This window comes from Sciurus carolinensis, chromosome 17 (assembly GCF_902686445.1).
Source record: "Sciurus carolinensis chromosome 17, mSciCar1.2, whole genome shotgun sequence".
In the NCBI taxonomy this organism is placed as follows: domain Eukaryota; kingdom Metazoa; phylum Chordata; class Mammalia; order Rodentia; family Sciuridae; genus Sciurus; species Sciurus carolinensis.
The window spans coordinates 51,059,667-51,075,783 of NC_062229.1; the positions used below are offsets into that span (position 1 = coordinate 51,059,667).

At 35.0% G+C, this 16,117-nt stretch overlaps 1 protein-coding gene across 5 annotated transcripts in view; it reads left to right on the forward strand.

The window, feature by feature from the left end:
* Positions 1-15,809, forward strand: part of Ankrd28 (ankyrin repeat domain 28) — a 198,753-nt gene extending 182,944 nt beyond the window's left edge. For all 5 annotated transcript variants that reach the window (XM_047531881.1, XM_047531880.1, XM_047531879.1 and 2 more), the window contains 7 exons: positions 2,003-2,090; positions 2,183-2,266; positions 2,863-3,008; positions 3,931-4,013; positions 4,655-4,737; positions 6,071-6,162; positions 13,898-15,809. In XM_047531881.1, the coding sequence (XP_047387837.1) occupies positions 2,003-2,090; positions 2,183-2,266; positions 2,863-3,008; positions 3,931-4,013; positions 4,655-4,737; positions 6,071-6,162; positions 13,898-14,184 (863 nt within the window). In that variant the 3' untranslated portion in view covers positions 14,185-15,809. The remainder of the gene's footprint in view (positions 1-2,002; positions 2,091-2,182; positions 2,267-2,862; positions 3,009-3,930; positions 4,014-4,654; positions 4,738-6,070; positions 6,163-13,897) is intronic.
* Positions 15,810-16,117: the final 308 nt, after the last annotated feature.

Sequence of the window (16,117 nt, forward strand, 5' to 3'; positions counted from 1 at the left end):
ATTGTGGTATGACTGGAAAGAAATTGGAATCACTCCAATAGAACAGAAAACAACCCTTCTGTCAAAATTAAAATGAAATGATGGCCAAGTCTTAGAAAAGAATTGGCTGTACATACTACGCTTAGAGTTCTAAATTTCAGTTTATGTAGTTCTTTAATCACGGAACTTAGAGTACTTAGATTATCTCATTTATTCTTTTAAAAAGTTTATAAAGCTCTACACATCCTCAGAATTGCCCTCCGAAATATCAGGAGGCCTAATTCTGTTATTCTTTCAGCTTGAATATTGCCCAGTAATGATTTCCAAAGGACCCAGAGTTCCCTTTTTCAGGCTGCACTTGACTCAAAAAGTAGTTCTCAAAGCATTTGATCTATAATCATGAGTTATAGCTATTGATAGTGTTTTAGAAATTGGAACTGAGAAGTTTAGAAATACTTATTTTTTAAAATAATAAATACATTAAATTTAACATAAGTAACATTTTCATGAAGAATGTTTTTGAAACTTTATTTAGTTGGAAGAGTTAGCTAGTTTAAAAGAATAAATATATTTTCATCATCTACATCTGTTTTCACACCTTGTCAGTATCACCCCAAGTTTGCCCAGGCTGTACTTTAAGAACCCACATGCCAAGATAATGAGAAGCTCTTCAGTCAACATTGAATGTCTTTCCATTACTATTTCTTAGTAATGAGTTAACATTCAAAGGGATGAAATTAAAATCAGTGTCTCAAACTAAGCATTTTGAGCCAGATTCTTGTGAGGGACTGTACTATGCATTGCAAGATACCTAGCAGCATTCTGACTTTTATCCATTCAAGGCCCATTGCTCTTCTACCTACAGTTGTGATAAGCAAAAGTATCTCCAGATACTGCCAAATGCCTTCTGAAAGGCATAGTTGTCCTGTTTGAAAGCCACAGAATTAGAAAAAAGTTCCGATAAAAGATGAAGCACAATCACAGGTTTCCTAAAAATTACCTTTCCTGGTGAAAACAATTTTAAATAGTTTAGGTTGAGCTATTATTTGAGAATATTAAGAGGAATTAACAAAAAACAGCATTGCCTAGCTAGCCAAATATTAAATCATGAAAATAGACTGTAGAAATCTAAACTTATTCCTAAAGCAGATTCCCAAATGAATAACAGGATAAAAGAAGTAGGTTTTTTATTTTTTGGTACTAGGGCTTGAACCCAGGCTTGCTCTATCTACCATTAATATCTCCATTTTTTTTTCTTTGAAACAGGGTCTCATTAAGTTGCCCACACTAGCCTAGAATTTGAGGTCCTCTTGCCTCAGCCTCCCAAGTAACTGGGATTACAACCATGTGCCTCTATACCCAGCAAGAAGTAAAATTTCCTTTGCCCAAATATTACAGGTTGGGCATCCTAATTCAGAGCATTTTGAACTTTGGAGTTTCTGATTAGGGATACTTAATCAATAGTCTAAAAGTATTCAAAATCTAAAAGCTTGGAAATGTAAAGCATTTTTTCAGATAAGGGATACCTAATCTGTACTACAGTAAAGTGGGTGGGTGGGTTGTTTGCTTTACTAAACCTTGACTTTGAAAAAAGAACCAGAATAGATCATTACAGACTTGCTAATAATATCACAAAGGCTTTTTGTTTTTTTTAAACAGCAATCAGCTCAAAAATCCATAATTAGATCAAATCATTTTTGATACACAGTGATACTGTAAAGTTCTTGGGAACTTTAAATAATACAATTTGTATACTATGGAAGGGCTTATAGTTTATTAAGTAAAAAGAAAGTTGAAGGGAAAAAAGTCTCCATTTAAAAAAGAAAATATGCATGCACATGCAGTCATATATGCCCAGAGATTTTCTGGAACTATAAGGGACCAGTGGTTACAGTCTAGAGAGAAGAACTGGGAGATGGGATGGAAGTAGGAATTTGTACTTCTTCCTTTTAGACACTTCTTTTTATTTGAGATTTTTACCAGTATCTTTTGGATTTTAATATCTTGTTCTTGTTTAACTTAGGCCATGAGACGTGCGTAGAACTTCTTTTAGAACAGGAAGTTTTCCAGAAAATGGAAGGAAATGCTTTCAGTCCTTTGCATTGTGCTGTGTAAGTGAAGCCAAAATTAATCAGATTTGGTATGATTGTTTTTAGAAAATTTACCATTGCTGTGAGAGTGATCACCTTGTTACTTTACACAGGATTAATGACAACGAAGGTGCTGCTGAGATGTTAATTGATACATTAGGTGCCAGCATTGTGAACACCACAGATTCAAAAGGAAGGTAGGAATTCAACTATCATTTTTACTTAGGAAAATTATATAGGAAAAAAAATTAACTAGCCAAATATGTGAGAATTTATAGAAAAACCATAATTAATTAAAAATTGAATTTCATATTTGCAAGTATAAATTGTTAGAAAAATCTTGGTTTTTTTTTTTTTTTTTCATTATTACAGGACTCTTTTAATTATTTTTGGTTTTAAGCTGATTTTTTTAAATTCTTTTAAAATATAAAGATTTTTCACCATCTTTTAACAAGTATGTTTTTAGAAGGTTAATACTTTTCTGAATAGAAATAAAACCTGGAAGAAGAGTCCAGCAGTTGTAATGTGTTGTAGTTTTGGGGTCAGGATCTATTACTTTGAAATTTTCTTTACTGATGTAATGTTATTTTAGCAATTTTATAATTAAGGCCCCTTATATTATTGAAAGTGCAAATTTCTGTGGCAGAAATTAGTAAGCTTTATTGCCTGTTTGTATTCAGGAAATGCCTAATATATAAACTCTTGAAATTGCTTGTCATAAAGAAAAATAATTTTTTTCCAGTGTGTAGAACATTCAGATTTAGTCATGTGTTTCAATTTCTCTGTGTCACAGAACTCCTCTGCATGCAGCTGCCTTCACAGACCATGTAGAGTGTTTACAGCTGCTACTCAGCCATAATGCTCAAGTCAATTCTGTGGACTCTTCTGGGAAAACCCCTCTCATGATGGCTGCAGAAAATGGACAAACAAATACAGTTGGTAAAGAAACTGTATAAGGATTCTATTCTTCTAAAATATATAAATTGCTTATGTATAACGTAGTTCCCAACCCTGTCTTCCACTAATTATCTCACCGTTCTTCAGATACAAAAATCTTTAGTCTTTACCTGCTTCAATCCACATTTTCACTTGGGGACACATGTTTTAATTTGCCGGTATTGATTAAAAAGTTAGTTTAGCAAGGCAACGTAGCATAGTGGTAAAGAACTCTGAATGTCAGTGACCCAGGAGGCTAAGACAAGATAATCACTTGTTCAAGGACAATCTCGGCTACTTAGTGAGACCCTAAGCAACTTAGTTAAGACCATGTTTCAAAATAAAAAACAAACAGGGCTGGGGATGTGTCTCAGTGGTTAAGCACCCCTTGGTTCAATTCCTGGTACAGAAAAAAAAAAAAAAACCACACAACTAGCTGTGCTAGGCACAGTGCTACATGCCTGTAATTCCAGCAACTTGAGAGACTGAAGAAGGAGGATCGAAGGTTCTGGACCATGCTGAGCAACTTTAGCAAGGCCCTATCTCAAAATAAAAAATGAAAAGAGAGCTTGTACCTTAGTTTTTTCATTTATAGAAAGAAAAAAATAATGACACTCTCTCTGTAGGGTTGTTGTGGGAGTTACATAAATCACTACAAATCCAGAGCACATACAGTAGCATTTTAGTAAGCACTCACAAAATTTTAATTACTGTTGGTAGTGTCTATGATTTACACAAAAATATAATTGTTACATATAATTATATCACATTATTGTATGTATGTTATAAATTACAATATTTTTCTTTCACTTAAGTTTTTTGTGAGGGATATTTTTTGCTCTGTCTTCATTTCTCTACAGTGAGTTATTGATAATCTAAGAAACATGTTCATAAACATAAGAACTGATGCACTTTTTCCTCCCAGAGATGCTGGTCAGCAGTGCTAGTGCAGATCTGACCTTACAAGATAACAGTAAAAACACCGCCCTACATTTGGCTTGCGGCAAGGTATGTACAGGTTTTAAGGACATATTTTCATTGTTATTATCAACAGGGGCATTAAAAGTTTTTCCCCTTCACTTAAATGAACCTCTGTAATGATGGCCAACATCACATTTCTCAAAAAGAAATATTGGCTTAGCCAAGAATGGTGGCTCCCATTATCCTGGCAATTTGGGAGGCTAAAGCAGGAGGATTGCAAGCTTGAAGCCAGTATGGTCAGCTTAGTGAGATCGTGTCCAAAAATAAATAAAAAGGGCTAGGAGTGTAGCTCATTGGGAACCCCTGGATTTAATTCCCAGTATAGGGATGTAGATGTAGATGATTGATGACAGGTAGGTAGGTAGGTAGGTAGGTAGGTAGGTAGATAGATAGGTAGATAGATAGAAGATAGATGTATGTGTGTGTATACACGCTTACTTACATTTTGGAAGACAAACCTATTATCATTGTCTTTCTTTAAATCTTAATTATTCTTGTCCTTACTTCTAACAAATGTTTGGGCAAAGAAAAGGGGGGTGGGGGTCTAGCCAGGAAAATTCATGTGTATAGTATTACACGTATATATGACCTAAGGTTAGGGATTGTTGGGTGTTTAAATTATTTTTAGTGGTACTCAAGTTTTTAAGAGTTGCTTGCCACAATTCTAGGGTCATGAAACTAGTGCCTTGTTAATACTGGAAAAGATAACAGACAGAAACCTCATCAATGCAACCAACGCAGCCTTGCAAACGTGAGTACTTTCAGTATTTAATGTAAATTTTGTTATTTTTATTATTATTAAAATGAAAGCCAATGAAATAGGTCTCATTAGTAACAGAAGCAGTTAAAAAGTGAAGAACAGTTTTTTCAACTTAAAAAACTCATTCCCAAAATCATCACAATTGAAAAGCCTGTTATAGGCCGGACATGGTGGCACATGTTTCTAATCCCAGCGGCTCAGGAGGCTGAGGCAGGAGGATATTGAATTCAAAGCCAGCCTCAGCAATTTAGTGAGGACCTAAGCAACTTAGCAAGACCCTGTTTCTAAAAAAAATATAAAAAAGAACTGGAGATGTGACTTGGCGGTTAAGCACCCCTGGGTTCAATCCCTAGTACCAAAAAAAAAAAAAAGCCTATTACTGGAAAAGCTTTTGCTGTATTAGAACGTTGGCAATAATGTATATTTTCACAACCTATTTACCTGCATGATTTTCTGAAGGAAAGCAGTACTGTTTTTTGTATTTTATGAAATTCCCCTCTAAAAATCTTATTCGACAGTAGGCATAAATGAAGCTTCATATGTCTGTAAGCTAAATAGGTTTCAGAAATAGTAGAATTCAGCCAGGCATAGTGGCGCATGCCTGTTTATCCTAGCAGCTCGGGAGGGTGAGGCAGGAGGATCAGGAGTTTAAAGCCAGCCTCAGCAACTCAGTGAAACCCTGTCTCTAAATAAAATGTAAAAAGGGCTGGGGATGTGACTCAGTGGTTAAGCACCCCTGGGTTCAATCTCTGGTACCAAAAAAAAAAATTATTTTCCTTCAATTATAAATATTCACTTATTAATAAAGGCAGGTTAAAGATCAAGTTCTTAATAATATGAACAAGCCCACTTTGAGATTTGGTAAAGAGAAAAAAATCTTAGAGTATCGGTTTGCATTCTGCATTCTGGGGTCATTCAGATCCCTTGAAGGTCCAAAAATTAGTCACAGGGTCTGCGACCTGTTTTCAAAGTCTGTGATACTGCAATTTCTGTTATGTATGTTTGTCAGCCTCTTGTCTTAAAACAACAACTTTAATGCCTTTTCATTAATTAAATCTTGGGTCTTAGTCGAGTATAACAAAAGGGTTTGATGAAGATAGGCACCTGCTTATAGTGCCTGTGGCTAAGCTTGTACTCATTAGGGAGGTGTGACATAATACATTGCACACATCTGCAGTCCGCACCCCCATCTTCATTGTTGTTAGAACTAGGTGTCTCAAGTTTGTGTCTCTGGATCTTTACCATTCGGCAGTAATGTTCTTTACAGCCAGGCATGCATCTGTGTGCACTGCTCATACATGTACCTGTACAATTTTTCCCCCAGACCTCTGCATGTTGCTGCCCGAAATGGGCTAACAATGGTGGTTCAAGAACTTTTGGGGAAAGGAGCAAGTGTCCTTGCAGTAGACGAAAATGGTAAGTAGGTTCTATATTTCTGAATTCTCTTCCCTTAACCTGTGCATCACTAAAACTTCTTATCTTTTTTGCAGTATTAGGGATTGAACCTAGGGCCTTACACATTCTAGGCATGTGTTTTACCACTGAGCTTCAGCCCTGTCCATTTTTATTTTGAGACATGGTCTTACTGAGTTGCCTAGGCCAGACTCAAACTTCCCATCCTGCTGTCTCAGCCTTCTGAGTAGTTTGGTAGCTGGGATTACAGGTGTGCACCACCGTGCCCAACTAAGTTTTATCTTTTAATGGTACATATTTGAAGTAAAATAAACCTTGGATTTTTTTATTTTTTTTTAAATAGGGCAAAGAAGAAAGCTGAAATCAATGTTGAATTGTATTTCATGGAGAAGGAATAAGGGCAAGAGACACAGGAAAAGTTCATCTAAGAAATGAACTTCTGAATTTACATATATATTAAACCAGAGTTAGTATTTATCATTTATACTTACCACCATTGTTCATCTTATTAGCCAATGATTTTGTTCTTAAAACAAATATTTATCAGGGCCCTACTTAAGGGTCTTATTCTTATGCAAAGCCAATCTTTCTACTCATGCAGTAGAGCCTGTACCTTTTGCCTACCAGAGAATATCACTTTAATAGTTCTTCCCTTTTGTATCCTGCAATATGAATTCTTTATTCTCTTCCTAGATATAATTAGTCCTATTGTCTTTTGAAAAAAAAAAATCTTTTAATCCCCTGATGGTGCCAGCTGCTGCTTTTTCTCTTTTCCATTGCAGCAGAACTACTCAAGAATTGACTTTCTACAGTCAGGCCTTTGCTCCTGCCATACTGCAAAATCGTTCATCAAAATCACTAATGGACCCCATGATATTAAGTCAATTCCTAGTTCTCAGTTCACTTAACAGATCAGCTTTTGGAAAAATTGATTACCCCTTTATCTTTGGTAAACTTTCTTTACTTACTTTTCAGGATTTCATACTCCCTTGGTTTTCCTCTTGCATTACTATTTACTCTTTCTCAATTTCTTTTACAAAAATTTTCCCTCTTCCTAGCTCCCCCTCCTGACTTCTCCTCCCACTCCCAGACTGGGAATTGAACCCAGAGCCCAGAAGCACTTCTACCACTGAACCACATCTCCATCCCTTTTTTATTTTTACATTGTTTAGGGCCTCAGCCTCCCAAGTAGCTGGAATTACAGACATGCACTGCAGCATCCAGCCCTCTCTAACTTCTTTAATCTTAATATTTTTTTAGTTGTGGATGGACCTTTTATTTATTTATTTATTTATTTATTTATTTATTTATATATATGCAGTGCTGAGGATCAATACCCAGTGCGTCACACATGCCAGGCTCTACCACTGAACCACAACCCTAGCCCCCTAACTTCTTCATATTAGAGGAGTTTAGAGGCCAGTCTAAAAACTACCTATATGCTAAGAATTCCAAAATTTATGTTACTAGCCCAGACCTTTCATGGTTTCTATTTTCATATCCAGGTGCCTAATGGACAGTAACACATAAATGTCTAATAAATATTTCAAATCTAATAAATATAGGTCTGAAATATCAAATCTCCACCCCCTACCCAAAACCTGCTTTCCCCACAGCTATACTAATCTCAGTTGAAGAAAATTCCTGTCATTATTGCTCACAAAAATATAAGAGTTGTCCTTGATTCCTATAATACCCAGGGTACACTTCATCAGCATATACTAGTGATTCCATCTCTAAAATATATCTACAATTTGCCTATTTTTTCTCTATTTACACCACATTGGTGGGTTATTGTCGAGTGGGTATGTTTATTTGCAGTATTAGGAATTGAACCTAGGGTCTCAGGCATTCTAGGCAAGTGCTACCACTGGAGCTACATCCACAGCCCTGCTGGATTCTTTTTAAAACAGTAGATCCAGGTGTAGTAGCATATGCCTATAATCCCAGTAATTTGGGAAACTGAAGCAGTTAAGACCCCACATTCAAGGCCAACCTTGACACCTTAGCAAGACACTGTCTCGACATAGAAAATAAAAAGGACTAGAAATTAACTCAGTGGTAAAATGCCCCTAGGTTCAATCTCTAGTACTGCCAAAAAAAAAAAAAATATATATATATATATATATATAATATATATATATATATTATATATATATATATATAAACATATTTTTCCTCTGGATTTCGGTTTACTCATAGTTCTTTTGTTGTTATTGTTTTTATATACACATGACAGGATATTTTGATATATAATACATACATGGAGTATAATCCATTCCAATTAGGATCCCATTCTTGTGGTTGTACATTATGAAGAGTTACACCGGTCATGTGTTCATATATAAGCAAAGGAAAGTTATGTCCAATTCGTTTTACTGTCTTTCCTATTCCCATCCCATCTCCCTTCCCTTCATTCCCCTTTGTCTAATCCAATGAACTTCTGTTCTTCTCTCTACTCCTCCTTGTTGTTGATTAGCATCCACATATCATCTATTCAGCCTTTGGTTTTTTGGGACTGGCTTATTTCACTTAACATGATAGTCTCCAGTTCCATCCGTTTACTGGCAAATGCCATAATTTCATACTTCTTTATGGCTGAGTAATATTACATTGTGTGCATGTCCCTATTGAAGGACACCTAGTTTGTTTTCATAGCTTGGCTATTGTGAGTTGAGCTGCTATAAACATGGATGTGGCTGCCTCATTGTAAGTCCTTTGGGTATAGACCAAGGAGTAGGATAACTGGATCAAATGGTGGTTTCTGAGCAATCTCCATACTGCTTTCCATAGTGGTTGCAGCAATTTGCAGTCCCACCAGCAATGTATGAGAATACCTTTCTTTCCACATCCTCACCAACATTTATTGTTACTTGTATTCTTAATAATTGCTATTATGCCTGGAGTGAGATGAAATTTCAGTTTAGTTTTAATTTGCATTTCTCTCTAACATTGGACATTTTTCATATTTTTTTTTTGACCAAAGGACTTAAAATCAGCCTACTACAGCATACTTCTTCTTGTGAAGTCTGTTTAGTTCCGTAGCCCATCTATTGATTAGATTTTTTGTTTTTATTTATTTTGTTTAGTTTTTTAGTCCTTTTTATATCCTAGAGAGTATGCACTATCAGAGGAGCAGGTGGTAAAGATTTTCTCCCATTCTATAGGCTCTTTGTTCTTGTTCTTGACTGTTTCCTTTGCAGTGAAGAAGCTTTTTTGTTTGATACCATCCCATTTATTGATTCTTGATTTTACTTCTTGTGCTTTAGGAGTCTTATTGAAGAAGTTAGTTCCTAAGCCAACATGAAGGAGCATTGGGCCTACTTTTTGTTCTAGTAGGTGCAGGCTCTCTGGTCTAATGCCTCCATCCTTGACCTACTTTGAGTTGAATTTTGTGCAGGGTGAGATATAGGAGTTCAATTTCAATCTATTACATATGAATTTCCAGTTTTCCCAGCACCATTTGTTGAAGAGGTTATCTTTTCTTCAATGTATATTTATGGCGCCTTTGTGTGAGATAACGAATTCAGCAAAGTAGCAGGATAGAAGATTAACACCCATAAATCAGTTGTGTTCCTATACACCAATGACAAGTCAAATGAAAGAGAAATCAAGAAAACTGTCCCATTCACAATATCCTCAAAAAGAGGGGAAAGACCTCTATAAGGAAAACTACAGAACAGTAAAGAAAGTGAAGAAGACCTTAGAAAATGGAAAGATCTCCTATGTTCTTAGATAGGCAGATTTAATATTGTCAAAAAGACCATACTACCAAAAGCTCTATACAGATTTAATACAATTCCTATTAAAATTCCAATGACATTTTTCATAGAAATAGAAAAATCAGTCATGAAATTCATTTGGAAAAATAAGAGGCCCAAAATACCCAAAGCAATCCTTAGTGAGAAAAGCGATGCAGGAAGCATCATAATACCAGACCTTAAATTATACTACAGAGCTATAGTAAGAAAAACAGCATGGAATTGGCACCAGAACAGACATAAAGACCAGTAGAACAGAATAGAAGACATAGAGACATACCCATGTAATTACTCATAGTTCTTATAGTGACCTACAAGATCCTTCATTCAATACCTTATTTTTCTGATCTCATTTCCTGTTCATTCCACCACACCAACTCCATTGCAGGGTTCTGTGTGCATTGCAATCTTTATTCTGGCTCATTCTGAAACACTCTGCCCTCTAGGCATTCTTTGACTTCTTTACCAGTTTCAAATCTTAGCTCAAATTTCATCTTCTTAATGAAACCTATTGTAACCGCCTGTTTGTACTATAACTTGCTTCATGCCCCTATCACAGCATTCTTGGTCCTTGTTAACCTGCTCTACTCTGTCCTCTTAGTTTCCATAGAGCTTATTTCCTCACATTTTATGTATGAATTACTTTATAATGTTGAGTAAAATGAGTATAAGCTCCACAAGATCAAGGAATCTGTCATTTGTATCCACTAATGTATTCTAAGTGCTTAGAAGAGTGTCTGGACATAGAGCTCAGTAAATATTTTGTTGCATGAATGATTATGCCAAGCACTGCTAAGTTCTAAGGATGCAGTGCTTAGAACATCATTACTCCTGTAGTGGTGACAAAAGTGTAAACTGGTTGTTACAGTGCACTTGAAATTCTCTATTTGGAGTAAACCTAAAATACTTTGAGAATACATCAGAGGTTCTTCAAACCTTTTCTTATAAAATCAGAGAAAAGGCTTCCCCAAAAAGTGATTTCTAAACCAGAATGTAAAGGATAAGTGAAAAGTGAGGAGGGCAGATTTTAAGCTGAGAGAGTAAGAGATAATGAGGTGAGTACAAATACTAGATCAAATAATTAGGGATCAGTGCATTAGAAAGATAGTCTGAAGAGGAGCAAGACTAGAATGGGGAAATGAATTAAAAGTTCAGGTGTAGATGGAAGTCAGAATTAAGGTAGAGGCATTGGGGATGAAAAGATGTAAATGGTTTATAAAGAGCTTATGATGATATAGGCTCAATGGTTCTTGGTGAAGGAGAGAAGAGATTTGTTGAGGGGAAAAGTCACAGGCCATCTGGCTTGGGGTGCTGTGTGGATAGACATGTCATTAATTGAGCCAAGAATATATAGGAGAGCAAATCTGAGTTCATTTCAGGACATAAGAAAAGTTCAGTGGAAACCCTAAGACAGCAATTAGATATTTGGATCTGGAATCCGAAGGAAGATCTAGGTTGGACCTAGAGATTTGGGAATCAATAGCATGTATAGTTCTTCAAATTCATAGTTGGGAATGTCATCTACAAACACAAAATCAAACTCACCCAGCTTTAAAAGCATCTTGCATTATCAGAATTACATTTTTGGAGATACAGCTACTATGTAGATTAAAATGAGGAAACTAATGCTAACATATATAAGATATGTGACTACATTATGAGACACTGAGTCAATCACTAATGCCTTCTAATAGGCAGCTGTGTTGACCATTTTTAAGATTTTGTATATCTGATTTTATCGTTTTATGAAATTAAAATAATAAAACATAAAGGTAAGTGGTGATGACCTGGGCGTCTTCTAACACACTTCATAGTGTTTAATAGTAATTGTGGTCCTGAGTTCACAAGCGATAGTAAATACTAGTCTTGTTTTATAATTATTTCTAATGATACAGTTATAAATTGCTCAGGTAACCACAGGAATTGATGATTAATTGGACTCTGAAACCTAAATAGAGATGAGATGAAGGAGCGAGTACATCCTGTACCTATTATTGACTCTAAGAAGTGGTAGTAATATTTAGGTGGATTTTTCTGGAGGAGATAGAAAATGTTAGATTTTACAGAATGTCCTCAAAGAGTGTGCTGCTTTTATGTTTCTCTTTAGCTGACCACACAGAAGTCTGTTTTAAAAGACAGAAGTCTGTTTTTAGTCAAATTCTGTCTAGAAAACGCTTGTGAGTCTGTCTGCCAGCAAGAGCATCAGCAGCCAGCATCTTCAGCTCTTCAGAAGAGCCCTTGAAAGAAGTGTGAGCAAAGAAGCACTATCCTTCTAGTCATAAGAGCAAATATGGTTTATTTAATTTAAAAAATGTACTTCCTTCAGCTATCCTTGCCAGTCTTGCAGGGTAATCAGTTGTTCGATTTGATCCTTGACAAAATGGGACTTTTTAAAGAATATTTTTTACACTATACCTCTTTATTTTATTTATTTATTTTTATGTGATGCTGAGGATCAAACCAAGTGCCTCACACGTGCTAGGCTAGCACTCTACCACTGAGCTACAACTCCAGCCCAACAAAATGGGAATTTTATAAAGGGAAAAATATTATTGTATTTTCTTTATCATGGTTGATAAAGCATGAATGAAATATGTCTTATGCAATTTATATTAGATTTTTTTTAAAAGGTCAAAACTAAGGATTGTAGAAGGAATTTGAAATTATTACCCTATGTGCATATATAATTACATGACCTATGTAACTACATCATGTACAACCAGACGAATGAGGAGTTATACTCCATTTATGTATGATGTGTCCAAAATGCATTCTGCTGTCATGTATAACTAATTAGAACAACAACCAAAAAAAAAAAAAAAAGGTAAAAACTCGTATTTATGACCACAGGTAGCAATAAAATGGTTAACACAGAAGATCAGAATTGCAAAGGTCAGGGAGAGAAAAAGGGTAATGTTAGGGAATAAGTAAATGGGACTTCTCATATGTTGTCTTTCTTGACCTGTAGTACAGTTATACAAAGGTTTATTTTGTGACAAATCAATCTGCTATTTTAAAAACAAATGTGGCTTTTGAAATAAATATGCATGTACATGTGTGAATGCTAAAATGTAAATGTAGTAATAGGGGAAAAGAGTAGACGTGCAACAAATTGAGCTATAATTAAAATTTTAAAATATTTGCAGCTTAAATTATGCCTGTTGACTTCACATGACTTAAAACAGTTTAAGTATGAACTAAATCTTCCAAATGGGAATAATTGAAACTGGTCATCATGAAGTATATTATTACCATCTTCTTTACTACTGCATCCTCAAGGCTGGTTTTTGTACCAACAGAGGTAGCAAATTTTTCTTCCTGCCTTTGTAGGGCCCTTACATCTAAGGTCAGTTGTCTTCTGCTTTAAAAAAGAAAAAAAAAAGAAGGAACAGTTATAACAAATTTACTTGTCTTGGTTTAGAGTTTTTTAAAGTTTACTTCTGTTTTCTATGGACTGTAACCCCCAAGAGAAAAGTCAAATTGACAACCAGCTGTCATTCTTTCAATACATACTTTTTGAGTACCTGCCTAGTACCTTGTTTATAGATCTATATACATTTAGATTTTTCAGCATGTAAAGGTTTATTTATATAACTCTGAATTAACAGTAAGCCTCTGTTCACCATTCTAAGATTTACTGCAAAAAAAAAAAAAAAAAGGCTTTTTTTCCCCCCCTTTCTTATTTTAGCCCAATATTTTCTGTGAATTTAGTTGGATATGGGTGTATTGTGAGATCTGCAGAAAATCTACATCTCTGGGCTCAGCTACTTCTTCTGTTAGTCTGTGAGGTCTCCTCCCACCCTAGATTTTTATGGTGTTTTTCTACTTATTGGAAAGTTATGAATCATTCTGGTGACAATTTATTATAAACCAAATAATTTAAAATCTCCAAAGTTGGAGACCATTAGACTTGTATCCATATATTTAGTGAAGTAAGTCTCACAATGTTAATTTTTTAATTTTATCTTTAATTCTAGGCTATACCCCAGCTTTGGCCTGTGCTCCCAATAAGGATGTGGCTGATTGCCTGGCACTCATTTTGGCCACCATGATGCCTGTCTCATCAAGTAGCCCTTTGTCATCCCTGACGTTCAATGCCATTAACCGTTATACCAACACCTCAAAAACAGTGAGCTTTGAAACCTTGCCTATCATGAGGAATGAACCTAGCTCCTACTGCAGTTTCAACAATATTGGTGGGGAACAGGAGTACTTATACACCGACGTCGATGAGCTCAATGACTCTGATTCTGAGACCTACTGAGAGGCTAAGCAAAAGATCTAAGGAAGGAGTTCTGACACTAAAGCTGCAAACTGTGCTTTTTCAAGAAAAGAGCACTTTGTTATTCAAATTCAATCTAAGAGGAAAAGAGCGCACAATGAGCAAATGTAAGAAATGTGATGACATTAAGAAGAAGAATTTGAAAGGCAAGTTTTGCAAAAGGAACTTCTAGATTCTTGAAATAGACTTGACCAGAGGAAAACACATTGATGTCAGATTGCTTTGTGGAATTTTTAATTTGGCTTTGCAGTGCCAGAAATAATTTGGGACACTGTGCACCCTAACCTGCTTACACAAGCAACACAGTTGTAAAAGAAAAGGACACTAGATTTAAATTTTATCAATAAAAGTACAACTAAATTTAAAGGCAATAAAAGTTTGGTACAGTAGGCATTATGTGCACAGCAAATTGCCAAAGGACCAAATAACTTAAAGATTTTTTTAATAGAATGCCATTTTGTGGAAACTGGAGTGGGTGAAGTGAGATGTTACCTAAACCAAACTTCAATATTTCTGAAAATGAAGTCAAGATTTGGTTTTAAATGTTGATTTTTTTAAAAGAAAACATCTGAAAGCCTTCCAATACTGTATTAAACCATGAAAGAAAGCAGATGTATTTTTGCATTTTTTTCTTTTGCATAAAAATTTTAAAATTCCAATTTTTATAATCTTAGAATTGAAAACCAGCTGACTGGGTGCAGTACGGGTGAAAATACTTGTGAAATAGACGTGAGGTGAATTGGGGTTGAGACTGTTGGCCAGATTTGAATGGTGTGGGTTCAAAATGGAACTATTTTTGTTTAAAAAGGTAAAGTGTTTCCTAGAATAAAAAGTTCATGGAATCAAAAGGTAGATTATTTCACCCTATTGCAACTAAGTGGTCCTGGGGAATGAAATTTCAACCTCACTACTTTGGATAATACTAATTCATCACTGATCTTACGTTTGTACCTCCATAATGGGTTCGAGGATTTTTGTTATCATTTATTTGATCTTTGAGCTTTGAAACAAAGTGCAGAATCAAAGGACATATTCCCTCGTTATTCATAAATTAAACATCAAGTCTCTTGGAAGGCATTTCTGTATTAGGCAAGATTCAGATTTAGAGTAGCATGTTTGTAACTTGTTACTCTTTGGAGGGAGAAGCACTTGCCTGCTAAATTGAAGACTACCTTTCAAGTAACAAAAAGAGGAAAGGCTGATATTTGGGCTTTTAAATAACACTTTATGCGGTTCTGATTTTACTGTTAACTGTCACTTTCCTGGTAAAAATGATTTCACATATGTAGGGGTCTTAGAGGTCTGGGTAAAGTTCCATAAATTGCAACAAAATGATACCCAATTTTACTTTATCCTTTTGTATTGTGAAACTGGAAACTTTATGACATTGTAAATTATCAGCTGGTTTTCTGAATATAAAGTGTGAAAACACAGAACAGTATTTTGATCTATTTGATAATTTTGTGGGTTTTTTGAAGAATTAATGAGCATGTACATAGAAATAGTGACTGCTTGAATACTGTATTTACTTGCACTCTTTCAGTACATCAAGATTCCTGTATATTTTAGAGTATAATAAAACACAGATGTGAGTTGTATTTAATGAATAATGTATTTGTATCTGTGCATATTATCTAAAAATCTATAAAGTTTCTAGGGCATTGACTACTAGATTTTAAGCCTTTTTTCTAAAATATTTACAAAGATTATAATCTTCCATCTTTTCTTTATAATATAAAGAAGTCATAATGAACCTTCCTAATTATTAGTGGTAGGAAGGAAAATATGCATTTTAAAGACAGTAGACTACATTTTCTATTGTACCTTTTGAAAAAAAGAAAACTCAAGAGGATTCTAAAAGTATACATATGTGTGCTTTCTCTTTCCTTTTAGGAATTCTCTTCTGAATTCCCTG